General features: G+C 40.7%; 4 protein-coding genes and 1 long non-coding RNA gene across 6 annotated transcripts; 4 read left to right on the top strand and 1 right to left on the bottom strand.

Moving 5' to 3' along the window:
- On the top strand, positions 1-541 carry cnfn (cornifelin). The gene is made up of 3 exons (XM_070967264.1): positions 1-124; positions 205-341; positions 452-541. The coding sequence occupies exons 1-3, from the start codon at positions 1-3 to the stop codon at positions 539-541; spliced, it is 351 nt and encodes a 116-aa protein (XP_070823365.1).
- Positions 542-1,088: 547 nt separating this feature from the next.
- tlr21 (toll-like receptor 21) lies at positions 1,089-6,087 on the top strand. Its single transcript, XM_070966876.1, has 2 exons — positions 1,089-1,136; positions 2,134-6,087. Exon 2 carries the CDS (start codon positions 2,269-2,271, stop codon positions 5,197-5,199), a length of 2,931 nt encoding a protein of 976 aa, XP_070822977.1. The 5' UTR covers positions 1,089-1,136; positions 2,134-2,268; the 3' UTR covers positions 5,200-6,087.
- Positions 6,088-11,937: 5,850 nt separating this feature from the next.
- pafah1b3 (platelet-activating factor acetylhydrolase, isoform Ib, gamma subunit) lies at positions 11,938-16,268 on the top strand. Of its 2 annotated transcripts, XM_070966191.1 has the most exons (6): positions 11,938-11,993; positions 12,302-12,391; positions 12,900-12,989; positions 13,096-13,212; positions 14,168-14,290; positions 14,736-16,268. In XM_070966191.1, the coding sequence occupies exons 1-6, from the start codon at positions 11,991-11,993 to the stop codon at positions 14,994-14,996; spliced, it is 684 nt and encodes a 227-aa protein (XP_070822292.1). In that variant the 5' UTR covers positions 11,938-11,990; the 3' UTR covers positions 14,997-16,268. The 2 variants fall into 2 exon arrangements, with proteins under 2 accessions (XP_070822292.1, XP_070822291.1); XM_070966190.1 differs by having other exon boundaries at positions 11,960-12,391.
- An 822-nt stretch (positions 16,269-17,090) lies between these two features.
- On the top strand, positions 17,091-17,548 carry LOC139333630 (uncharacterized). The gene is made up of 3 exons (XR_011602344.1): positions 17,091-17,261; positions 17,350-17,400; positions 17,529-17,548. It is a non-coding gene; the product is annotated as an uncharacterized lncRNA (long non-coding RNA).
- Positions 17,549-18,687: 1,139 nt separating this feature from the next.
- Positions 18,688-25,854, bottom strand: ceacam1 (CEA cell adhesion molecule 1). The gene is made up of 13 exons (XM_070966491.1): positions 25,674-25,854; positions 25,224-25,517; positions 23,476-23,757; positions 23,119-23,382; positions 22,558-22,833; positions 22,166-22,417; positions 21,642-21,917; positions 21,001-21,252; positions 20,608-20,883; positions 20,226-20,477; positions 19,845-20,129; positions 19,116-19,367; positions 18,688-18,870 (listed from the first exon to the last, which is right to left on the bottom strand). Exons 1-13 carry the CDS (start codon positions 25,744-25,746, stop codon positions 18,782-18,784), a joined length of 3,123 nt encoding a protein of 1,040 aa, XP_070822592.1. The 5' UTR covers positions 25,747-25,854; the 3' UTR covers positions 18,688-18,781.
- Positions 25,855-26,798: the final 944 nt, after the last annotated feature.

Genomic DNA, 26,798 nt, shown 5'->3' with positions numbered 1-26,798 from the left:
ATGGAGTTCCAGCCAAATGTGATCAGCTCGCAGCCTGAGGTCATCGTCACGCAGTACGATAGGTCCGCCGGATTGTCAGAATGGAGCTCAAATTTGTGCGACTGCTGTGAAGACTGCGGCATCTGTAAGTGCTTACGTGTGTTTGGGGAAGCAAGCAGAACTTAGCCACTACAGTGAAATATGACAACACGCCTGCCCCCGCAGGTCTCTGTGCAGCGTTCGTCCCTTGTATCCTGGCCTGTAAGGTGGCTCAGGACAACGGGGACAGCTGCTGCATCCCCTTCCTTCCCGGGGCGATGATTGCTCTACGGACGAGCATGCGCAGCAGATACAACATTTCTGTAAGTGTGCCAAAGCTGTCTAAACACAGCATTTTATCATAAACAGTCTGTTATTTTATTTCATTTTTGCGTGAGAAAATGACGTTTGTCGTGCCTGTGCTTCCTCCCAGGGCTCGGTGTGTGATGACTGGCTAGTTATGGCCTGCCTGCCTCTGTGTGGACTGTGTCAGATGGCACGGGAGCAGAGGATGAGAGGATAAAGAGAGGGACCGTTGAATATGTGGAAATTTACATTCCTTGGTCAGGAGACAATTTCTGTGTTTCACTATAATTAGGCATGGCATTGCCAAAGGATGTAGAACAAGACATGACAGCCTTAAAATCACTCAACTGTCCTTTTGTTTCATGTTTTTACACTAAACTATTGCAGCATATTACATACTGTATCAACTAAACACATACACTTATCATTATCATCAACAGCAACAATGACTTTTCCCTTTTAGTAAAACTTAATGGTGAATTTGCACACATTATTTATTTTGGAATAAATAGTGCTTTTCTAGCGCACAATGTTATTCAGTAATGTATACCATGTGTTCATCTATTCTATGCACTGTTTTATGTATGTTTATGTTCATCAATTCAAGCAGCAGTATTTCAATAAAAACCTCTTGGATTTATGGTGTTGTGATTTAGGCTTTTTCCTGCTCTGTTAGCTGCATGTGCATATCGAAAGAAAAGGATGGGTTGCACCCATCTTCCTCTTTCGGATTTAGTGTGCATCTATGATATCCACGGCACAAGAAGCTCTCTGAAGGGACAAGGTGAAGTGAACGACATTTGTTTGAACAGGTAAGGCTGCATTGGCAAAATAATGTTCGTAATTTAACTTCAAATGCAGAGTCGCATTTAGCAGTTTACTGGCAAGTGTTTTTCTGATCAGCAGGAGTGTGAAAAATTGTGTGAAAGATTCGTGAACCACTTCTCACTGTTATTTGCAAGCCATGTTTCCTGGACAAAAGCCAGTATTTAGACTAAAAAAAACTCATGAGAATGTTTATGAGAGAAAATCTACAAGGATTGTTTAAAAAGTCTGCACGTCTGTGCTAATGCTACCACTACTCAGATGAGGATTACCACAGAATATCAATGTTCTGTAACTGGCTGTAGCTCATTACTTAAGCAGTAAACTCAGTGAAGGCCAGATTTGGCATTTTCCTAACATTGTCAATCCTTTCATGATATGTTTTTAACAGTATCAGATGTGGATTAAAGTGGAGTAAATGTCAGGAAGAGGAACATGAGGCCAGAGAGAAAAGGGATATGAAAATATCACAGGAGGAACCCTGTTATCTGAAAACAAGGTTAAAATTTAACAAGATTCTCCAAAGTTCAATCACAGACATTCCTCAAGTGAGGATTATAAGAACCTGCTGAAACCTACTGATTTTCATTCTGGTAACACCATCTTTAAAATAAGGCCATTCTGGGGCTCCGTGTCAGTTTTACTGTAAAGAGATTTCTCTGAAAACAGCTGATATATATAGATATAGATAAAAGACACAGAAAAATAATATTACTAGAAATTAATCTGATTTCAAATGTTATGGCAATTGTTGCTCTACAATGTTTTAAAAGGTACAATTAAAACCTTTGGAGAGTTTTACAATTAAAACATCCACCTCCAGTATGAAAACCATTTCCATATTTCCTATAAAGGCATTAAAGCAGGACTGACATGTAGGCTGTGAATGGTCATATCGTGATTATGGTATCAGTTCTGTTTTAGGATTGTTCTGCTGTAACTTTAAACATGTGGTGTTATATAAGTCCTGCTCTCTGTCCTCAGATTCCTGCACCACGTTCAAGTGGTGAAAAACCCAGAGGCTTTGCTGACAGACATCTGCAACGTTATATTCAAACCAAGGAAGACACTGATGAAAGAGACCTAAAGTGCTGTTTCTCTTGACAGCAACAGGACACAATGGCAAGTCTAACTCATCAGCTGTTGTCACTTTCAGTTGTTCTTGGTGCTGTTCAACTTGTTGGCAGTTACAGCTTTAAAAACTGCATTGAAGCCTCATACTCAAATGGACAAAGTTTCAACTGCATCCGTCGAAAGGACAACAAATTGGGGGCTATTATAAATGACCTGCCGCCATCTGCCATCACTCTCACCGTCTCCATTAATCCTGTGTGGCACATCCCCAGCAGCAGCTTTGTTCATCTACCAAACCTTCAACACCTCAGATTAGATCATAATAAATTGGAGAAGATCGATCAATTTGCTTTCCGAAACTTGCATCAACTTGAGTCTCTAAATATGTCCTTTAACTCCATATCAAAGCTCAACTGTTATGTGTTTAGCGACCTGCACAACCTCACCTTTCTCTTGCTGACAAACAACAAACTAAAGCAGCTTCCGGAGGGCATTTTCTCCACTGTTCTCAAGCTAGACACTTTAATCATGAGACAAAACTTTCTGACCAACTTCTCTGGGATTGCTGAGTCTGTGTCACATCTGCAAAATCTGACGATGCTGGATCTTTGCTCTAACAATTTGACCTCTCTCCACTCGAACGCGTCGCTACCCAAATCCCTCACTACTTTATACATATGCAGAAATAATCTGTCTACATTAGGGTGCAAACATTCATTTCTCCAGTTCATCCAGGCGCTAGATTTGTCATACAATTCACGGCTCCCTACAACGGCTTTTCAAGGAGTGAATTTAAGCCACATAAACTATCTGCGTTTGCGTTCAACAAGTGTCAAGATAGTGGAGTTTCTGAACACCACCAATATCTTTGCAGGTCACATTGATTTCTCTGGCACAGGTCTAAAAAATGACGTCCTGCTCATGGAGCTATGCAGTCTGTTAAAGAAAAAGGTGAAAGTGATTAAAAATTTGGGCCTGGGTAGTAATGGGATTGAGAAACTAACGAAGAACACACTGGACTCTTGTCCTACAATCAAAGGGGCTTTGGATCTATCCCGCAACCAACTAAAAAGAGTAGATTGTCTTAACTTCCTCAAGGGACAGACGCTTTTAAAAAACCTCAGTGCAGAGCATAACCATCTCACCACCCTCTCATCCTGTAATCAAACTGCGGTTTATTTGCCAAATCTGGAAAATCTGAGCTATCGTTACAACCGCATCCTCTCAGTTAACTCTCTTGCTTTCAAACATACACCAAATATCAAGACGCTAAAGCTAAACATAAACACAATTTCTTTTCTCGATCAGAGAGCTCTCGAAGGGCTAAAAAGGCTTGAGACACTTCGTTTGGACAATAACCTCTTAACTGATTTGTTCCAAAACACCTTTAAAGATCTTTTCAACCTGCGAATCCTTAACCTACGTAACAATCAGATTGCTGTCATTTTTAATGAGACCTTCCTTCATCTTGGGAATCTGACTACACTGGATTTAGGCGGTAATAAGATCAGTCAATTTCAGCCGTCTGGCCTTAAAGGACTGAAACGTCTGTCCAAATTCTATCTAGATGGAAACAAACTCAAAACGATTGACACTTCCCTCTATCGTGTATTTCAAGGTACGCTAACAGTACTGGATTTACAAAGTAATGAGATTCAGTTCCTCAGTAAAGGTGTCCCCTATTCACCATTTATGAATCTCAGCAAACTCAGTGATCTGAAATTGAATGGGCAGCGGCCTCATGGCCTTGGTGTTTTACCCCCCAGATTTTTCCACGGCCTCCACTCATTGACATCTCTGTATCTCACCAACAATAACATCTTTCATCTTGCTCCTGATGCCTTTGATGATCTGACAGGGTTACGTTTCCTCTCAATGGATTACTGCTGTGTTGGGGCGACGCAGCTGGAGCCAGGAGTCTTTAAAAATCTAAGAAGTCTGACCAAACTGAGTGGAGAAAATATGGGCCTTCAAAACTTCTCAACAGAGGTTTTTGGGAATCTTACACAGTTACACACATTGCAGCTCAACCACAATGTGATGCAGAGCATAAATGTCAATGCACTAGAAAGTTTACAGAAACTCCGCTACCTTGACATACGTAATGTTCCTCTAAGCTGTACCTGTCAGAACAGCTTGCTGCAAAACTGGACTGTGAATAACACAAAGGTCCAGGTGGTCTGCTTCTACAACCAGGCGTGCCCACACAACTCAAAACTCAAATTCCACAACTTTGATAGCAAAGTTTGTTATATAGATCTGGGAGAGTACCTGTTCTTTAGCACAGCTCTTGTGATCTTTCTGTTCACAGTCACTCCTTTACTTTATGTCAAACTTTACTGGAAAATGAAGTTCAGCTACTATGTGCTTTGCGCCTGGTTTGGCGAACAGTGGCGCAGAGTCAGAGAGGAGGAGGAAAACTGCAAATACGATGCGTTCATTTCCTATAATTCCTCTGATGAAAAATGGGTCATGGACCAGTTGCTGCCCAACTTGGAGGGAAATGGATCGTCTTTCAAACTTTGTCTTCATCACAGGGACTTTGAACTGGGACGCTTTATTGTGGACAACATTGTCTCTGCTGTATATGGCAGCCGTAAAACCATTTGTGTGGTGAGCAGAAATTTTCTTAGAAGTGAATGGTGTTCTCTGGAGATCCAACTGGCAAGCTACCGACTGTTCGATGAGCACCGTGACGTTCTCCTGCTTGTATTTCTGGAGAAGATCTCTGAGAGGCAGCTGTCGTCCTATCACCGTATGAGGAAAATAATGTTAAAAAAGACTTATCTGCAGTGGCCTGGCTCAGACTGCACTGACCCCACGCAGGCTCAAGACCTGTTTTGGAATCAGCTACGTAGGGCAATAAGAACAGGGAGCAGAATCGAATCAGAAGAACATTACAAAACTGAAGGTTGTGCAACTGAAAGCAATGAAACTGAACATACATCAGATGAAAACTATTACTTGTTACCTTAAAAAGATTTAGCCATTTTATTTTGGATTTAATAAGAGTTAATGCTTGAGATGACAGCTATTGCAACTACATTTAATACTGTGTTTTAATAAAAAATGGGCACATAACACATGTCTTTGCTGACTGTCAACAAAAAGTCTTGATGGTACGAATAGTATTGTTTTTTTAAGTTTGTCAAAGAAATGTTCACAGGCATGTCTGTATGCAGAGCTTCACCGCACATTAGTACAGTCTCATAGGAGGGAAGGCCCAGTTCTCAGAGCTCGGCAAAAAAGACATGGGGGGTGCTGGGTTTTTTTCAAGCATGTATGATGGTGGGTAATGCATCATGTCAGTATGGTGAGGCCTGAGGGGGGGGCAAGTTGAAGGGTGACTGAAAGGCTGGAAGTTACTCCTCTGAGGTTGGTGAATTTGGGGAAAGAAAGAGGGAGGAAAAGAGCATCTGTCCGTTTCAAATCGGTCTTGCTCCTGGGGATAGTGCACTGGCTTTGCTGAATGTCTATGTGGCCGCTGTGCTTGGTAGGGAAAGAAATGCTGGGTGTTGCTGTCACTGTACTGAAACTCACTGCTGCCCTCTGTCGCTGCTCTGGTGCGGTTCATAAAGCTGTTTTCAAAGGAACCAAATGTAACAGCCTCTTTGCATTTTAGCCTGTTGAGCCTGTCTTCCCAGTGCTGAGAAGCTGAGGCTTTGTCTCCCCAGCATGAGGTGGGAGAAGAGGCAAACAAACCATCACTGGCTGTAACTCCAAAGGGTCCAAAGTCCATGCAGAAGACAGGAGTGCGAGTAGGTCTGAGGATATCATCCAAAAGGCTGACAGAAGGCTCCACAGGGCTTGTCAACCATTCAGCAGTCTTTACATGAAAACCAGAAAACATTTTATCCCAGGGTAATGGAATCTTAAATTATCTGAGCATTGCTAAAAGAAGGATAATAGCTGGGCCGTATTAACTTAAGTAAGATAGTGTCAAAGTAAACTTAAGGTCTTACCTGTGTCAGGTTGTGGTGTAGCTGTGAACTGGACTGTTTTCTTCTCATCTGTTTTAAAGGAGTGGTTTTCTGGGTGTCAATATGCAGGTGATTGGCATCTTCGGCTTGAAACGCTGCACCTGAAAAGGAGGAGATACCACTGAAAACCTGCCTACAAACTAATGTGTGCAGTGCTTACTACTAGTTTAAAAAAAGTGAATTCACGGGGTAGTGCTGTCAAGTGTCACTATAAAGCATAGTTTCACAATTTTTCAGTCTTAATACTGTAATAAAGATGCACAAATTCAGCAAGAGATGAGTAAGAGTGGTGAAAGCATTGTAAGTAATGGGGGACAAAATCCGCAGTACCTGGCCAGCACGATCAGGAGGAATTATTACAGTGAGAAAAACCTACTTCGATGTTCATATGGGCACCTGACTATTGTTTTTATACAGTGCTGAACAGTTGTGAACCTGTCCTTTAAGTCACTGTGATATCCTCCACCGAGGAGGTTATGCTTTGGGTCCAATTCATTGGTTTGTTTGTCTGTATAAAAAATGTATAATTAATTGTATAATACATTAAAATCCTTAAAATGACACCTACTGCTTCTCCCTCATTAAAAAGAAAAAAAAAAAAAAAAAAAAAAAAATCAGGAATACATGAGTATGCAAATATTTCAACTGTGGGACATCAGATGTCTCCTGCTTCACTGTAAAGTCCATCCTGAGAGTATGTGCATGGGAGGTTTCAGGTTTCCACATCACAACTGTGTGTGCTGAATATCAGACCAGCAATGGTGTCCAAAATATTTGTGATGTCAAAAATCCTGCTCATAGGCCCGCCTCTTAAACTCAGAGTTTCAAATAACTCTGAGAACTGAGCCACCATATCTCAATTTAGGAATTTTGTGAACATCCAGGGATGATAAAACACACAATAACACTGTGTTCTCACTTAAAAACAACACTAATGTTTAACAAATGGCCATATTTTAGTGCTACTATGTGAATCCCAGGAGTTGCCTGGTATATCAGTCCCTACCTGTAGTCAGGAGCTCATCTCTGTCTGCCATGGTTTGCTCCTGATCCTGGACTTCCTTTGAGGAAACAGTACCAAAGCTGAGGCGTTGCTGCACCTTGAGGAGGTTTTCCTCAAGCTGGGGTCCATGCCTCTCCTGTAGAGCTTTCATTAGCACCTCCCTGCTCTCTGTCACCAGGCTTCTCCTTCTCAGAAGTGGGAAATGCAGACTGTCACACAAACCTGCTGCCACTGCACTGACAGACTTAGAGACACAGTCGGGATCTCGTCTGTGCTGTATGTCAAAGCTGTCCGCAGCGTGTGAACCGGAGAGCTGCAGTGGGCTTGAGCTGAGGCCGTGAGCTTGTGTTTGGAGGACAGGTGACTCCAGAGTAGAAATCACGCATGTCTTTCCCTTCTTCTTAAATGTCTTGATATTTTTTCTGTCAACAGCGGGAGTCAGCTGTGCCTCTCCACCTTTTTCAGACGAGACAGGGTTGGTCTTAACGCTCTTGATGATCACTACATCGAGAGAGCTGTGTTTGGATGAGGAGAGGCTTTTAACACTTCCAGACGAAAGATCAAGCTGCTGCTCTGGTCTCTGCCCTGGTGTAAGATCTGACCCCTGGCTGATCTTCTTCTCTTCTTCCAAGTTATGGGCATTTGTTGAGGGATTGGCTTTTTTTTCAAAAGGCATAACCTCATCAGTATCAGCACCCAACAAATCATGAGTGGAGAATGAAGAAGGAACGGGGGACGTTGAAGATGGGCGTGAAGCAGCATTGTTCTTTTCTTGTACTTGCTGTGCACTTTTTTCCAGTTTCCTCTGCTTACTTAGAAAGCGTTCAATGTCGATAGATTTCACTTCATGGTTGAACAGGCCTTGGTGTCCAATCAGGCGACTGTCTGTGATAATACTGGGCTCCTGTGCAGCAGGCACGGCACTTGGAAATGGTGCATCTCTCTTGGAGGGACAATAACAGCCATTGTGACAGCAGTTATGGAAATGTGCCATGTCATTACTGATTTGGCAATGGCAGTGATGGTGACGTGATTTGGACTTCGAGGCTTCTTTCCCACCACCTTTCATCCAACTCCTCTCCTTGCGGCTCTTCAGTCTCTTTATTTTGTGTTTCCCATCTGACCTACTATGATGGTTTAAACATCTGGAGGCTGCAGGGAATCTGTTCATTGAGAAACAGCTTTTGTCTGTTGTTTTTAATTGCTTGAAAATACTGAGGATCTTTTCCTTGTCTGATGAAGTCCTGTCACACACGTGGGTCATGCTGCACTTGATTCTGTAGAAAGATAACTGCCGGTGGTGATGTGTAACATTACAGGAAACAGAGGTAAGAGAGCTACACAGCCTCTACAGGAAGCCATTGCACCTCAGTCACTACGTTTAGATGCAGTCAAGTAACCCTTTCATAACCGGAATATCAGCAATAAGCCGGTTGCGCACGGCCATGTAAACACCAATAACCCCTTTGAAACCCTTTTTAAAAACCCGAATATGACCCCTGGGTTACTCCTTTTATAACCCGAATTTTTGGTCACGTATACGCCTATCGTGTTTGCATGTTCTATACGCAAGGAATCTTGGTCTTTTGAGTGCAGGTAGCATGGATATGGATGGCACAGCTCCGGCTCCATTTCCTATTTCTTCATGTTCTCGCCTTCCATTAATGAAGAAAGTCAGACAGAATAGTGTCAAGTACTGGTGGTGGGTCAGCACCAGCCCCGGGCTGTTCATTATCCACCGTGCTGCTGCTGTTGTTGTTGTTTTTGGATACAGGAAGAAGAAGCTGAAGTGACGCGCATTGCGTCATGACGTTGTCTGTGCATCGACACGTTGTCCCTGCGTCGCTGTTTTGATCGGGATATCCCAATTGATTACCCCTGTTTGCTCATGCATGTAAACAGGTTATTCCGAATGATTCAGAAACCGGAATATTGACCATAACCCGAATACTGGCGGCATGTAAACGTAGTGAGTGAGGTCAACTCTACTTCTAGATTGTGAAGCAAATTACTAACGTTTCAGTGACAGTGGCCGAATTCAAACTCCAGCCCTCTGGACTTGAGGAGTGTGACCTTGCAGACTTCAATCACACACACTCTGGCGTGTCTGAAACACATGCAAAGTGTATTTTTCTAAACAGTTAATGACAATACATTGACATTGGAAACTTATGCAAAATAGGCCCTTTTACATTGAGAGCAATTTTAAGGGCAATTAATTAATTTGCATGTCATTTAAAAAAATATCACTAAATGAAAAAAAAAAGCACTCAGGGCTCAATTTTCCTTTACTGAAAAGTGGTATTTACAGTACTTATTTCCTCCGATGTGGATTTTCTTCTGTTTTCACTTGTAATAAGACAGATTCAGCCAGTCCAAATTAGCAATGTCACACAAGGCAACAACGACATACAAAACATAATGACAGAGCTTATGCTCTGCAATAAAGGCCACAGAAACCACACTCTGATATAGGCACTGCAGACTCAGTCAGCAGTACATCAGCAACATGATCTCATACATAAACGACTATGATGTGGTTCACAAAAGTGCACAGGTGCTGGCATAAGCGCATGAGTAGTCTTTAGCTGGTGATTGCATGCAGCTTAATTATTTACATGATTAAAAAAATGGAAAAGCTGTTGGTTTACCACAGCCAAAGTCTCTGCAGATTTTCTGACTGTAAACTTGATTCATCTAAACCAGCCAAGGCCACAGAGCCTTGACTGTGGATCCGGGCTTGTTTCTTACCTTTCCACTGACACATATTTACCGACTTCATAATGTGCCAAGCTGATATCAGTGCGGCTCTTTTGAAATGCAGAACTCACTCACTGACATCTTGTATTTTCATTGTTTGAAACATAGAAATAACCAGAGGTATGGTGTTTAATTCAGATGCAAATTAGACCCTGTTTCCAAAAAAAGTTAGGACACTGTGTGAAACATAGAAAGAAACAGAATGTGATGATTTGCAAAACACGGCAACCCTGCGTTAATTGAAAATAGCACAAAAATCAAATGTTCAAATTGAGAAATTTCATTGTTTTTGAAAATTATATCTTCATTTAGAATTTGATGCCAGCAACACCTTTAAAAAAGAAATGGGACTTTTTTTTTTTTTTATTTGATAGAGTTTCAGTTTGCATTTGTGGAGCAACAGACTGTGTTCACATACAGTGGTTTTTGGAAGTGTTTCTGAGCCCATGCAGTGGTGTCCATCACAGAATCATGCCTGTTTTCAATGCATTGCTGTGTGAGGTCCAAAAATCAAGGCCATCCAACATTGATTTTCAGCCTTGTCCCCTGTGTAAAAAGATTTCTTCAGATTCTTTCAAACTTTTAACAACATTATGTAATGTAGACAATGAGATCTCCCACCCCTCCCCATCTTTACTTCAGAAAGCCTCTCTGTGATGCTCTTTTATCGCCAATCACGTTACTAGCCTGTTGCCAGTTAACCTGATTAATTGGGAAATGTTCCACCAGGTGTTTTCTTTTACCATTTCAAAGCTTTTCCAGTCTGTTGTTGCCACTGTCCCAACTTTTTTGAAATGTGTTGCTGGCATCAAAAGTCTAAATGAGGATATCATTTTCAAAAGCAATGAAATTTGTCAGTTTCAACATTTGATTGTTGTCTTCGCGCAATTGTCAATTAAACATGGGGTTTCACAGTTTTTCCAAATCATTACACTATTTATGTTTTACACACCATCCCGACATTTTTGGAAACAGGGTTGTAATTTTGAAGAAATTATTTCCAGCAAATTTGCTTTCATTTTTTCTTTTTGCCAATTTAAAAATACCTTAAATATGCAGATTTTTAGACAGAAACTTCCGTTCTTAGGGCTATGCGTCTGTATGTGCGCTCAGTAAATCAATGAACTCACAGAAAACGTACAACTGGACTATAGCCTAACATAACGAGTCTTTTGAATCTTGATTGATGTCACTTTCTACAAATGAGTAGTCAGGAACATGTCTGAAGGTTACTATTTCTGACAGATGCCCTAATAATAATTAAAAAAAATAATAATAATACACAGCATCCAAAGATAGCTTACAATTAATATGAGCCTTTCTCTCACCCACCCTGATTAATATCAACAATATTAATGAAAACAACCTCTGTTGAGTGTGATAGCATCCATGCGACTGCGCATCCAGATAACTGACGCTTGGATTCAGCCACTTAATGTAGCCTGACCGTTAGCTGTTAGCAAACAGGTGATGATACCACCAACCTCCAGGTGAACTTGATGGCAAGCGTACGAAGTTACAGTGTTCAGCTGTGACGGCTACGAAACGTGGTAACCAAGTTTAACTTTCGACACTTGACATGGGAGACAAACGTTAAATCTGTCAAGAAACCTTTTTAGACAAACTTAAAAAGACAAGTTCGCTTACCAAAACTGTCCGAAGTCATTTCTCTGCCGCATGTAAATCTGTCGTTGCTCGGCAACATGTCACGGATGTGTTTTTTCCGCGCAGGACCAACTCCCATGAACACTATCGAGCAGGGCGAATCCACTTACCCGGACGAGGAGGTAAAACTGTCTCATCTTTTATATGCTTCTTCACTTCAACAATGATTTGTTTGTATTTTCCTTCATAGAATTTGTTCTAAAATTAGCAGTTAAATACACGGTGCTAGTAAAGTGTTGGCTGATACTGCAGTACATTAAAACGTATAATTTCTTGTCCATGGGGAAAAATGGTACTTGCACGTATAGCGAACATGTACTTCCTGAAACTGAATTGGGAGATGACGATATTTTGATTTTATGGTAACCTATGTATAGTAGTGTCGCTAAATGTAGCCGCTATAGAAAGCTTTGTCTTTTTCCCTTTAGTACAGTGCAGGCTTGCATCGTTTAACTTTCATAGCAATCTGTGTTACAAGTGTGCGACCGATATCTCTCAGTTAAACTACATGTATTTTGTGTTGCAGCAGTAGGCTAGCTACTGTGGCTAACGTTACTCTTGCCAATCTCCTTAGATTTAGCTTGCACGTATAGCTTTAGCCATTGATTTATTGGTGTGTTTCCGTTGTTAAAAGTACTACAAAGGCTGCGTGACTGCTTTCCCAACATAGAGCCAAGTAATGAGTGCAGAAGACCCAAACCCAGCCGCCACACCCACTCCCTGTGAAGACACCCAGGGAGATGGCCGATGGATGTCTCTGGTGTGTGAAATAACGTCACTATCATGTTCCTTGTTTACAGCATTTTACATACCTACAGCATAACAACAGCCATGCATGGTTTAGTTTTGTGATTTGAAAGTAAAAAGCAAAGCAGATAACGACTTAATTGGTTGTCATTTATTTTGATGACATAGCACTGTCTAGACGTAGTCATAGTTTAATTTTACTGAAGGATCTCTCACTTCAGAGAATAAGCAGGGGTTTTCTATTCTTCTTCTTCTTATCATTATTGTTATTATTATTATTTTAGCCTCTCATCAGAGACATCGAAATATGCACTAGTATTTAATCCCCTAATCTTTTGTCAAGTATTTAATATCTTCCAATTCCTATCTCTAAATAGCAAAATATACAAAATTGATTTTTTTGAAATCTTTGTTTGCATATCTCATGTGAAGTTTAACTGATGTGCTTCACCTTTAAGAGTAACCTATGATGCTGCATCTCATGGGATGCCTAATGTGTCTTTTCCTTTTTGTCTTTTTAGCACAACCGCTTCGTGTCTGACAGCAAAGACAAAGAACCCGATGTCCTGTTTGTAGGAGACTCTATTATTCAGCTCATGCACCAGTTTGGGGTAAAATATAGATCACACGCTTTCTTGTGTCTGGCGCTGTTTGATAGCTAGTGTTGTTTAAAATTCTGTGGGTTCAACATGTGGACGTTTGTGGTTTTCTTTGCAGATATGGCGGCAGCTGTTCTCCCCTCTCCATGCCCTGAATTTTGGGGTGGGTGGGGATGCAACACAACATGTGCTGTGGAGACTGAGCAATGGCGAACTGGATAACATCAGCCCAAAGGTCCTAATCACTGCCAAAAATAGAGAACATGATCATGCTTGTTTATTCACACAGTGGACTGATTGTGCTTAAAGGAATGGTTTGGGTTTTTTAAATTAAAGTTGTATGAGTTACTTGTCCATAGACAGACTCCCAATTAGAAAAGCACCAGGGGTACTAATGTAGGAAGCTAAAGTAGAAAGGTATTTTAGCCACCTACAAAAAAGCCCACCTAAAAAAAAAAAAAAAAGAAAAGGTATCAGTTCTTCAAACTGTGTGCCAATGTACGCAGCACACCAACAGCGGATACATACAGCCCTCATTCCAAAAAAGTTGGGACCCTGTCTAAAACAAACACAACAGAATGTGGTAACTGGCTGATCCTTTTTTTGACACATGCTCAATTGAAAACCGTAAGAAATCAATATGTTTAAAGTAATGTTTAATAACTCCATTTAGTTTTGTAAGTATACGCTTACTCTGAATTTGAGCAGCATCACCTTCCAAACAAGTTGGGACAGGAGCAACAAAAGACTGGGAAAGCTCCTAAAACACCTGTTTGGAACATTCCGCAGGTAAACAAGTTCGTTGGACGCAGGTAATGGTATCATGATTGGGTATGAATGGGGCATCCTGGAAAGGCTCAGTTGTTCACAAGCGAGGATGGAGCAAGGTTCACCACTCTGTGAACACATGATGGTCTAAAGGATATTACTACATGGACTGAGGAACACTTCATAAATCCAGCTTCAGTAAACAGTTGCAGCAAATGATTGCATTCTGTTTTAATTTACTTTTCACACAGCTTACTAACTTTTCTTTGGAATCAGGGTTGTAGGTCATACAACCCCACTTCAAAAAATCCTAACTATCCCTTTAACTTTGTGATAAAATCCTAGTTCTAGTTACAGTATAGACCCCAAACAATCAGTGACATGTGCTCAGTCATGAATGCCTTTCTCTTTTGTTGCTGTAGGTTGTGGTGCTGTGTGTAGGCACTAACAATCATGGCCACACTCCTGAACAGATCTGTGGAGGCATCATGGCTATTGTCCAAGTCATCAAGAACAAGCTCCCCCATGCCCGGACACTTGTACTAGTAGGTTTTTTTTTTCCTGATGCATTCCATAAAGGTGTGTTTGCCGGCGTGTCCGTTGAAAATGACGAATGAAGTTCATACAACCATTAAACTGCACAGTGAAGTCACCCCTTTTAGTTCAGTCTCCTCTTTTAGAGATTAGGCAAACAATAGGCTTTTGGATTTAGATTGTGTGTGAATTGTTCGGCAATATTCTACTTTTCACACTGTATTTGAAAGGTTTTACTTCTTTGAGAAAGGGCTGAGATGAACTTGCTGTATGTTTGGTGGGGCTATGAACTTTATTGGAGTTTCATCTGACATGGGTGAGTAGGTAATGTCTGATTAATTTTCATTTTGGGAAACATTCCTTTCCATAGTTAACAGTTTTTATATTGATTAATTTATTTCTAAGAATATTACAAACCACTTTTTAAACAGGGGCTTTCATGAATCTGTTTTCCAGGGTCTACTGCCCAGGGGTAAAATGCCAAACCCTCTGCGGGACCGAAATTCCAAGGTGAACAAGCTGGTCCAGGAGGCTTTATCGCCCCTACCCCACGCCTCTTTCCTCAATGTGGACCCAGGCTTCATCCATTCCAATGGTAGCATCTCCCATCAGGACATGTACGATTACCTTCACCTGACCCCTCAGGGCTACCAGGCTGTGTGTGAACCCTTACACGCCCATCTTAAGTCCATGTTAGATAAGCCTGCTGAGAACTGAGCAACCAGGGCACAAACTTACACTACAGCAGTGGTCCTCATGCCTGTCTCCGGAGAGCATTGCACTCAGTTTATTATTACCTTGAGTGATGGATCAAAATCAGTTATTAAGGGCTAAGAGCTGCACACATTGTTTGTGTTAAGTCCTCTTCATGGCCAGGGTTGGTGACCACTGTTACAGATAACAGGACCATAAAGTCTTTTGTTTTTATGATACAGTCAGAAATTAAATGTGCTGTGCTATAGAGAGACAACGTCTTGCCTCAATCCCTGATAACCATCTGTTCCACTAGCTTTTGTTCTCAAAGTTTTTTTTCTCTGCCACATGATGCATATAACGAATGAATGAATGAATGAATATGATAAGGGGAATTCCGTTTGACATCTGTGAGGTCAGGACAAAGAAATCACACCTGAAGGGGCGACACTGGAAGACACAGTCATACATAAATATATCCATGTGTCCAGTGGTTAGGAGTAAAACTTTTAAAAAGAAGCAGCATCATGTTACTCTAATGAAGATATGCTGTAGGTCAAAACATTAATTAATTCTCCTCATTAAAAACTTTATTTAGAACTATGTGCTCCACATGCCATCCCTTCAGCTCCAGCTCTCATAAGACTATCAAAGCCCAATTTATCTTTGAATCTGCTTTTCAGACACTATGAAAAAAACATTGTCTGCCAGGTTGTAACTGAAAACGGGCGCAAGACTTTGGCTCTTTAGGTGCCAGGATAATATGTCTGGTAAAAAACACAAGATACAAGAACTCCCCTTACCAGTAAATTGCTAGAATTTGTCATATTGGTTTCTCGTTTTCACTAAGTTCAGTGAGTTGCATTTATTTGGCAATAACTTTATTTACTCTGTGGTGAAGTCTGATGTCTTTTGTATATGTTCATTTGAATGACCAAATGTTTTTGATTGACCATCACTGTCTATTTGCTTTTTATCTTATGTCATTGTTGTCCTCGTACCTAATTGCTTCACCTGTTGTAACAGCAGCAGATTTTGTCGTGAGAGGCTGTGTTTTGTTGCAAACATAGATGTGTTTGAGTAGGTCGTGAAGTTGTATACACATATATAAAGTTGCTTGTGCATCAAGTTTAATCTCATCTGCAAATGGCCCACCAGACCATGTTAAAAGGCTTTATTTCACACTAAAATGCTTCTGAGCCTGTTGGATAAGGATTGTGTCACAGAACTTGAATTATGATTCAGGATGGGTGATTGTGTAAGTGATGAAAGAATGCATTAAATATAAAAACAAGATGGTTTCAGTGTCCCTTGACTGACTGATTGATTGATCAGATCTTCATGCTGATGCTGAGTCAGAGACATTGATTGCCACTGATGCAGTACTACATTTGCTGCCTGAAGACCGATCACTAACCAGCAGGTTCACCAACAGCACACATACACGGATTTGGTCCACAAGAGATTTATTGCTTTTGCTTGACTGGTTTTGTACCGGTCCCAGACATGCTTGTGAGCAGAAAGCTGCATTTCTGAAACTTGAGAAAGGTGAACAAGTCTCGCTTTGCCCTTAACATGCATCCAAGCTCCTCAAGACTCACATTTCTTCCAACAGTCGTCACACAAAATACAATACTTACTACAGTTTTGCCAGAGCAAGCATGACCTTATATGTGACAGTTATGGCGTTTCCATTGCAGTAGTGTTGACAGGCTGGTGACGAGCACCCATAATTGTGATTGATTGTAAGCCTTTATTAAATGTAACTCTTTTGCCTTGGACATGGTGTTTAGTTCAGCTTGGATCAGTAAGGAGAAGCGTAACATCTCAAAATGTGTATGTGGCTCACGTAACCATTCAAAGTACGATCATACGGTAATAAGACCCTGGAAGTTGAGACATAGACACATTTTGCATGCTCTAGTGCAGGGCGTGTGGGTCCCTCCCTTTCTCACGACAATGAGCCTTGACTCAAATCCACAATACGTTTTTTTGTTTTTTTCCCTTTTATTCACAGTCACCCACTGTAAAGGTGCTGGCTGGGCAGGACATGCTTCATAAATGGCAGTTGATGAATGTGTCAGGGCTATAATTTCAGAAATCAACACCATCCTTTATAAGGAGCCAAAGCAACAAGTATTTCATTCCATCACTGGGACTAAGTTAGTGTGCGTCGAGCATTTGTTTGCCTGGAATTAACTGCATTGTACTGGCTTTACGACGACATGGGATCCAGGATGTTTTTGGTGTTGGTTCTTGTACTGCTCATATATATGGATCACAGCCAAGGTATTGTATACTTTATCAGAATGAGACAGTGTAATGGGTTTTAAAAGCAACTTTACATCCTGTGCATCTCATTGTGATTTCCCCAAAGGTGCTCCTGAGACACATGAACAATCCTTGATTGTCGACACAGTCGCTGATGGTATGTGAAGTTAATGTTGTTTTCACAAGAGGACTTTGTTAATATTTGTTGAGTTTTGGGATTTGCATTACTAATTTAATTTTAATTGTTATTTATTCATTAATTTCAAAATAAAAATCGTGTTCTAGCCTCTCATGTTGGAAAACCACTGACGACTGTAAATCCAATCAACACCCCAGGACAGCACCTCAGACCGTGTAACTGCAAAGGTGAAAGCAGCATTATCAAGGGTATACAGTAACAAACAAGACACACATTTGGCTAGAATCTCTTCAGTTTATATGTTAGCAGAGTCTCCTTATTAGTGGAGTAATTATCCTAAACTATTCTGCTCTTTTGTCCTTGTATTTGGGTCACCCAGGAAAGGGAAGAGGGATGGTAAGTAAAGGCTGCCATTGTCAGCGACGTGCCAGACGCATGCATGGAAGACGTGAGTTATAGTTCTTGAGATTCATAAATTGATAAAGTAAAACAACAAATAGAAAGTGAGATTAGAGAAGGAATCTTTGAAAGTGTTGATTACAGATTTTGAAACATTTTAGACAGCGAACTTAATCTGTGTTTTAATCTAACCCCATTGCTTTATCTGTTCTATTCAAACCACAAGTGAAAAAGTGGTGCCAGAGTGAAGACAGTCTGAAACTGAAGAGGTACCGCTCAAACAGAGTGCGGTGCGGTTTGCGCAGTGGGAAATTCAATCCCAGTGTCCCCATGTGAACAGAGGCACTGCTTATATTTGATGTCTATGCATTTATCCATCTCATACATGCTGTATTTCTTTGAATACAAATTCGTTTTTTACAACAGAAAGTTGTAACCTGACACTGAAGACACTGAATCCTCCTCAATAAAGTTTCCCCACAATTGTGTTGATTTTTTATTGACTGAGAATTAAAACACCATTAATCAAAGTATGATAAGATGTGCATTTACTTACAGTTTTAATAGTATCATCCAGAAAAGAAAAAGCTGTAGGTGTTCAGAGAGAAATCTATGCCAAAAGAGTATGGAGGCACTTGCAGTATTTCGCTTTGTTAAACTATGCAAGTGTACTTGTATTAAGGGCAGAAATAATAACATTAATGCTTGCTGGCTAATGATGATAACATTTAACATAAAAATGCAGTGATAATGATAATAAATGCTCTTGTTATTATAATATGTTACTACTCTGTATTGCATGTTAATGAAAATAAATCTAGTCAAAGGAGACAACAAACTGTAACTTGAATCAGAGTTTGTCACACTTCCATGTGTGTCACGGACATGGTGGCACATTACTGACCATATGGTACCGTCCTGCTAATTTGACGGTAAGGTTGTTGACTGTAGAGGGAGCAAGTGGCCTTTCAGTCCAATTGTATCTCTCAGGGTGGAGGATTCAGCTGAGCAGCACAGTGAGAGACAAAGCAAACAGACTCATCAACATCCAGCGGCCTTGGGATGGGATGTGGAGGGTGGAGGCATGATCTGAGAGGGAGAGACGGATGGTGTTGACAAAAGGTAGCATTTTGCACAACATGAGCTATGTGTCATTGTACAGCACCTGCTCTGACTTTTGAAATGACCCTCTCAAAATATTGCATCATATTTCTTTTGTATTTTGCTTGTCACTCATTCAGTTTCACAAACTTTTTGCCCAAGCTGTAAATATCACTAAACAATCTATTATTGCTGCAGTGACCACTGAAAAAAAAGAAGAAAGGCTCACTCACCGACAGTGAAGGCTTTAGTTGTGTACATTATGATATTGGTCACAGGGTTCCTCGCCTTACATGTGTAGTTCCCCTCATTCATTTTTAGTGCAAGGAAAGTGATATCAGAGCCAGCCATCAGAACTGACGACTGATTGTTAAAGAACCAGACGAAGTCACACTCTGGCCAAGAACCAGCAGAGCATGTCAGGGACACCAAAGTGTCAACTGCTGCTGAATTTGGACCAAAGATATTCACAGCCGCAGGGCCGTCTGCAAACACACAAAGAGAGAATTGGTTGAATTATGTTCAGAGAAATAGTGAGTATGGTGTTGCTTTAGCATGAAATGCACTGGTTTAGTCTAAAAAGCCTAAATCTACATTTGTTCTAAGCAGCATTTGATAAGCTTTCCAAGACTCATTCATGTATTTCTGGTGAAACTCAAACCATTGTGTTATATAGTAATTACTTTTGCTGGAAATATTAATATTGGTCCATTCAAATTTTTCACACTTTACTTGATCTTAACTTCACTGTGTCATTGTGAAATCTACTTAGTCCAATCAACAAGACACTCGTGAGTTATAATCATTGATAAAGACGAAGTTGGTGTATGTCAAATAAAGTATTTGGGTTTTCCTTTCTACTCTCTGGGATTTAAGTATTAAAACATTTTTCATGCAATGTTTTTCTAAAACATTTGTATAAAGAAAAAAAAACACTCTCCATCATTTCCTGCAACACTCACAGTTCACCACGAGCTTGTATAGGGGGCTTGCGTGCTGACCAGTCTGATCCATGGCGACACACTGATACATTCCATAATTGTGCAGTGTCAATGGAGTGAAGTGCAGCATGTTGTTTTCCAAGTGGTAGGACATGTTTGCTGTAGCTCTGGACATGTCCCAGTTGAGTTGCATGTTGTCCTTTATCCAGTAGATCATGTCATAGGGCCCAGTGACTTCACAGGTGAGAGTGAAGTTTTTCGTGTTTATTGGTACTGTGCTGCTTGTGATCGCTGCCTCTATGGCCTCTGTGGATACAAACACAGTGGAGATTAGTATTTGGTCAGTTATACAGTCATATGACATGCATGGAAAGAGTCAAACTCATACTTGAGTTTTCTTACTGATAACTGTGAGCGTCTTGGAGTTTGTGCTGTTCTTTCCTGTCACTTTATTGTAGGCCACGCAGGTGTATTCTCCACTCATATTGAAAGACAAAGGGCCGGTTGAAAACACTGATGTATTGGCCACCTCGGTGCCATTGAACCACCAGCTGAACTGACTTCCAGGTTCCGACTTGGCAGAACACTGGAAGACAGCTGTGCGTCCTGTCTCTGCAAAAGCTGGCCCATCAATGACAGGTGTTTCTGGTCCAACTGAAACAGACAGGAGAAAATCGGTTGTCATTGTACTCTATTTATCACAATAACTTAAGATTATGCACTGCAGCATAGGAAACGGTCAGTTTAAATGGTCAGTGACATAAATCCCTTAAATATTACTCACAGTTCACAAGGAGCTCATAAGAAGGGCTGCTCATGTTCCATACAGCACTATTGGCCATACACTGGTAGTCTCCAGTATCATTTTGTTCTAGTGGGTTGAAGGTGACCGTCTTGTTATCCATGGAGAAAACAGTTCTGTTGTCCTCATGCAGTGGTTCATCATTTTTCATCCAGTAAACATGCTCAGATGGTCCAGTCACATTGCACGTTAGGTTGTAAACATCCCCTGCTATTGCAGGATTCATTGGTGCTTCTACCTCTACATCAGTTATTGGATCTAAAAACAAAGCAAAAAAAATCCACAATTATTTAGTTCTCTCTTAATCCACTCCGCGTGTTTGTGCGAAGGAAAAACATTGTTTGAGAAACATAAAATTAGCCATTCAAGTCTCACCAACAGTGGTAAGCATGGTGTACGCCGTGCTGTTTTTGCCAGTGATGTTGTTGTAGGCCATGCAGGTGTACATCCCACTCATGTCTCTGGTAAGAGGAGGTGTGACATACTCAGACATATTTGCCACTAGAGAATCATTGAAGAACCATTCGTAGATGCTGACGGGGTTTGATGATGCATTGCAGCGTAGTGTGACACTGTCTCCTGCCTTCGCCACATTTGGACCTGTGATAGTTGGCATCTCCGGTCCATCTAAACACACGAACAATACCTTTAAATCACCTTCACTGAAAACATGCTCATTCATTGACATTTAGACAACGCAGATCTGTACATGAATGGAGAAGCTGACCGTTAAATAACCTGACACCAACAGTCTGATGTTTGGTCCATTTCTGTCAGTATTTTGTCACGAATCCATTAAATGTGGCCATATTTGCAAATGTCTCATCTAATTTAATGATTTTTTCTTTTTCTTTTTTTCCTTTTTTTCTTTTCTTTTTTTTACTGCAGTTTAAAGTGTTTGAAAGTGCAAATTCTTTGGTTTTGGTTGAATCCCTCCTTTTTTTTTATGACATATTGAAAAAAGAACCCCTCAAAAGGGGATGGGGCTTAGGGTATACTGCATGCAGAGTACTCACAAAAGACATCCAGCATGAAGATTTCACTGGTTAAGTTGCTGACTGGGTTGGAAGCTACACACCGATACTGTCCGTTGTCAGAGCGCATGACAGGATCAAAGGTGAGGGTGGCGTTGTCCATTGTGAGATTTCTTGTGTTGTCAGCATACAGTGGAGATGAACCATACATCCACATGATTGCGTTGACATCACCAGCTGTTTCACAGGTAAGGGTGAAAGTGTGGTTCAGGATTGGCTGAGCTCCAACAGTTTTTATGGTGGCCATGGTCACTGGAGCTGTGGAAAGGTTGCAAATGTAAGAATCATGGCTTATGCACAGCAAGTCCATAAGATTTATGATTGGCAATCGCACAGATTCCCAGTAAGCAAGAAGCTACAGCCAAGAGTTGTTATCTTAGCTTAGCTTAGGTTAGCTCAGCATAAATACTGAAACAGGGGAAACAGCCAGCCTCAATCTGTCCAAAGGTAAGAAAATCTGTCTAAAAGCACCACTCAATGACCCATAATATCTTACAGTAAGTTACCCAAAACAGTGAGCATTGTGTACGCGGTGCTGTTTTTGCCGGTGATGTTGTTGAAGGCCATGCAGGTATATTTCCCGCTCATATTTAAGGTCAGAGGTCCGATCGCTAACTTTGAGGTGGTGGCCACCAGGGAATCGTTGAAGTACCAGTTGAAGTGGCTGGGGGGATAAGAGGCACTTGAGCAACTGAGGTTCTCCCAGGTTCCTGCCAGAGCCATGGATGGCCCCGTGATCACTGGTTTCCTTGGGCCATCTTTCAGTGTGAGACAAATAAGTGAAAAGGTTACATTTATCAATATTTCTGCTATTTGTGTATCTCCAGTATTTGATGTGAACAATACAAAAATATGCAGAGAAAAGAGAAAGAAATAAAGACAATTTTAAAAAACTTACAGTTTACTACAACTGTGTAGAGGCTGCTGGTCAGGTTGCTCACATAATTAAAAGCCGTACACTGAAAAGTTCCATTATCTGAATGTTGGACTGGGTTGAGAGTCAATGTCTTGTTGCCCATGGTAAAGACTGTCGTATTGTCAGCTGAAAGAAGCTGACCGTTTCTCCACCACTGAATGGCGTCGGGAGATCCAGTCACTTCACAATGCATAGTGAAGGGCTCATTGAGTATTGCTGGTCCACCCGTGTGATTCACCACAACTGCTGCTAATGGCGCTATAGGACAAGAAAGGAAGTCATTTAAATTCACACATGGTGTTTGAGTGAAAATGGCATATTCCACTGGAAAATTTGGAGGAGTAGTTCAAGGTCGAGTTAGATCTGTCCCCTTTAAATACATGACTACAGCCAGCTGCCAGTTAGCTTAGCTTAGCATAAACATTGGAAACAGGGGGATACAGCTACTGTATTCTCCAAAGAAAATCTTTGCTGAGAGAACCAAAACCAAAGAGGCAACAGACCACCATGCCAAATACTACACTTACACAAAGTCAAACTTACCCAAAATCTCGATCATTTCACTTGTGCTGGTGAACCTGGACGTGACTGTGTTGTGAAATGAACACTGGTAATTTCCTGAGTTGCTTTCCGAAACACTTTCTAGTTGAAGCCGTGGGGTCAGCTCATTTAGGTACACCCCATTAACCATCCACTGGATTATTGCTGGAGGGCTGGATTCCACCGAGCATGACAGTGTGATGTTAGATCCCGTTCTATAGATGTACTTCATGGGCGTGAGCTTCATTGTTATGTTGCTTGGACCATCTGATGAAGCAGCAAGAGGAAATTGCTTTAGGGGTTGATAATGTGCGTTAGTACAGATAGTGGGCCTTTAAGTTGTCTTCAGTGAAAACTCACAGCTGATGTTCAGTTGCACAGGGAGGCTGATTTCACTGCTGACACCATTGGATACATTGCACTTGTACGGTCCCTCGTCATAGCGGGTCACGCTGACGATGGTGAGAGTGGCACCTCCATCGCTGAGCTGTACTCCTCCACCAGCTGTGACCACAGAGCTGCCCTTCAGCCAAACATAAGACAGGGACGACCCGTTGGACACAGAGCACATGAGAACAGCTGTGTCATTGAACTCCACCAGGTTGGTTGCTTTTGCCCTCAGGGTCACATTAGATATAGGCACTACAGAGAAGGAGAAAACAAGCCATTCATCAAGTTTTGTGTAAATGTGTGATTGCAGTGGACAAGCAGTGAGGTGTCTCTAAACAGCATGCAGAGGCTCATATGACTCTTGAACTGAAGTCTGACCTCAAAATCTCAGCAATCAAAAACAAGGAAAATAGAAAAAAAAGTGGGAAATGTTAGTTAAAATAAGCACAATTAACTGCCAACAGAACAGAAGAATTTAATTTACCAAGATTTTTAAAACAAGTATAAATACCTTGTCTGTCAGTGAGTTTAAAAGAAGTGAAGCTGGACGAGAAACAAAATGTGTCTGTATACTTTGACACAGCAGTTTTTGTATTTGTCGGTGTTCATCAAACAGCTTTTTAATCCTGGAAATTCTAGTTTCAAGCACTGAGTTAATCAGCGCCAGTATTAAAATCTCACTAAGATGTTTCAATGTTTTATTATGATAATTAAGGACAAAAAAACTTGAAACAAGTGAAACGCTCCAACATAAACTGCCCGGTGAGAAGATCCTGTCAGACACAAAACAAACATACTGCTCTGATTTGAGATATTTCATCTTACATAGATTTCATTTGCAGCAGTGAAACGTCTGGAAACAAAATTTGTATTAGCCTTGCTAGCGGCAATATTTACGCGATGGTCCAGACTGAAATATCTATTAGATGGATTTCCATTATCAGGTCAACATTTTAATTTGTCCAGTATTTTTGTTTATGAGTAAATACTTTCAGAACCAATGACATTCCCATCAACCCCAGCTGTGCTTTTGCTTTTAGTGCTAAACAGCAAATGTTAGCAAGCTAACATGCTAAACGAAGATAGCGAACATTAACATTATCCCTGCGAAATATTAGCTTTGTCTTTGTTAGCAAGACTAGAAAAATAAGATTACTGACATTAACATTTAGTGCAAAGTACTGCTGTGTGAGGACCACTAGATGTTAACTCAGTCTTGTTTGAGACTGGATTTGTGTTCAGGCGACAAAGAGACTAGATTTGGACTTAATAACAGTGTGTGACTGAAGTGACAGTTATTGCATCAGGTCCATTAGGTTTTAATATATATTCATACTTGTTTGATTATGTAAATTTTTGCAAAAAAAAGTAGATAAAGGATTTAATCATATTGAAAACTTTCAGCCAAAATGCCTAACTCATTCAATTCGAAGATTTACACGATTTGCTAGTTATCTCCAAGTCAAGGTGACAAACACCCACACTGCTCTATTCTTTTGACTTGCAAATCAACGCTTAAACGCTGGAATGTGCAAACACTATTTGCTCAATTTGCTCTCTTTTTGAATGTTAGAAGGTTTATCAATACATCGGACATCAAATGAGTGCTCATGTGTATGCATTTGCATGTGCAGACTAAGCTTTTTCTAAGAATTTGTAGAATGTGAAGAAGTATATAGGGAGTAAGTAAACATGAAAAGTGATAAAGAAGTCCTTACCTTGGACTGACAGTGTCAACTGAGCATGGAACAAATTCAGTGCCTCTAATGTGTACAGTCCAGAGTTTTCCACCTGCAGTGACCGTATAGTCAGTGACGAAGTGGTTGTATTGTATGTAACCCTGCTACTCCAAGAGTTAGTTATTATTTTATTTCCAGGGAATATCATCACAATGATAGCGTTGTTGAACATCCATGCTCCTGTAGTGACATTGGCAGGGCTGAAAAGTGTAACTTCGCTGCCCACTGGTAAGGGGTTCTCCGAGGCATGAATACTCTGGCTATATGCAGGAGCTAGAAACAGAGAGCAATGAACAGATGATATTCAATCACTCTTATATGTGTTACCATCCGCACACAAATACTGCTAAAATATTAGTCAAAGTACTAGTAACATTCAGATCTACCGAATGTCTGTGTCACTCATTGTCAACAATGATTCAGCCTTACCTGTTTCAAAGGTAATCATGGACAAAATTAAGACAAACACCACTGGAGACTCCATTCTACTCCTCGGTTTCATCTTGGTTGGAAACTGTCTTGTCAGGTGTGTGAACTTGACTCTGGCCACGATCTAGCAATATTATATGGTCACAGTCGCCTTTTGATCAGCAAATATTTGCTTTGCATCACTCCAGCTTTCTGTTCTCATTATGTAAATGCTTACTGCTAGTCTATCATTACCATGCCACCTCACAGCCGTGGCCACACCTTGTTTTGCCCTGGTCCATGATGGATTTTGGTGGTACACACCAGGGTGTGTCCATTTACTGTAAACCTCTGTCGCTCTGCAACTTTTGTCACCAGCCGGGGGAGGGTATGGGGATATTTTGTAAGTGCACTGTATGACTTGGATGTGTAACAAGAGCGGAAACCCATTAAATGGAGTCATGCACTCCAGACAAATGTTGCTGAGCAGTGTTCAACACAACACTTTTTCCCACAATGCAGGTGGAATAAACATTGGAAAGACTGCTAACACAAGGGAAAACTTATTCAATATTTAACTTGAGGTCTTGAAAATAAACTAATGCCATTTTGGATTTAAACTCCTTTTAAGTATACAACTATATTTACAAGTCTATATCCCAATATATTTATTGTCATAGGAGACTTTTGCTTTTACAGTTATTTAGTACTGACCTATATCCCAAATAACAATATTGACAGGATTCAGTAGAGGACAATAGACCGTCTGTCCCTTTGCTAAATGTCTCTTTCTCGTTCTCTGTTTACTGTAACAAAACACCCAAAGAATGAATATTCTCCACAGCCGTGAACAAAGGAGATAAGAAAGTTGTTGTTTTTTACATAGGAGTAGCATCAAAACATAAAGAATGTACCAAAGGTCAGTAGTCTTCTCTGTTGTTCCCATTACTATCAGTGTTAGTAATTAATGATTTGTGATGTGTTTCTCATTGTTTGATCCGTGAACATATTACAACATACTGGCTGAAAGACAAAGCTATTTGACATCAGTCATGTCAATCAAATTTATTGAGAAAAATGTTTATTTTTTTTATAATTTAAGTGTTAAAATAAACATTTCAAGACACATAGAAATGTTTTTCAGTG

The sequence above is a fragment of the Chaetodon trifascialis genome, chromosome 7, assembly GCF_039877785.1.
Source record: "Chaetodon trifascialis isolate fChaTrf1 chromosome 7, fChaTrf1.hap1, whole genome shotgun sequence".
Lineage (NCBI taxonomy): Eukaryota > Metazoa > Chordata > Actinopteri > Chaetodontiformes > Chaetodontidae > Chaetodon > Chaetodon trifascialis.
The sequence above is the reverse complement of the archived record's forward strand: the minus strand, read 5'-3'. Positions and strand labels throughout refer to the sequence as shown.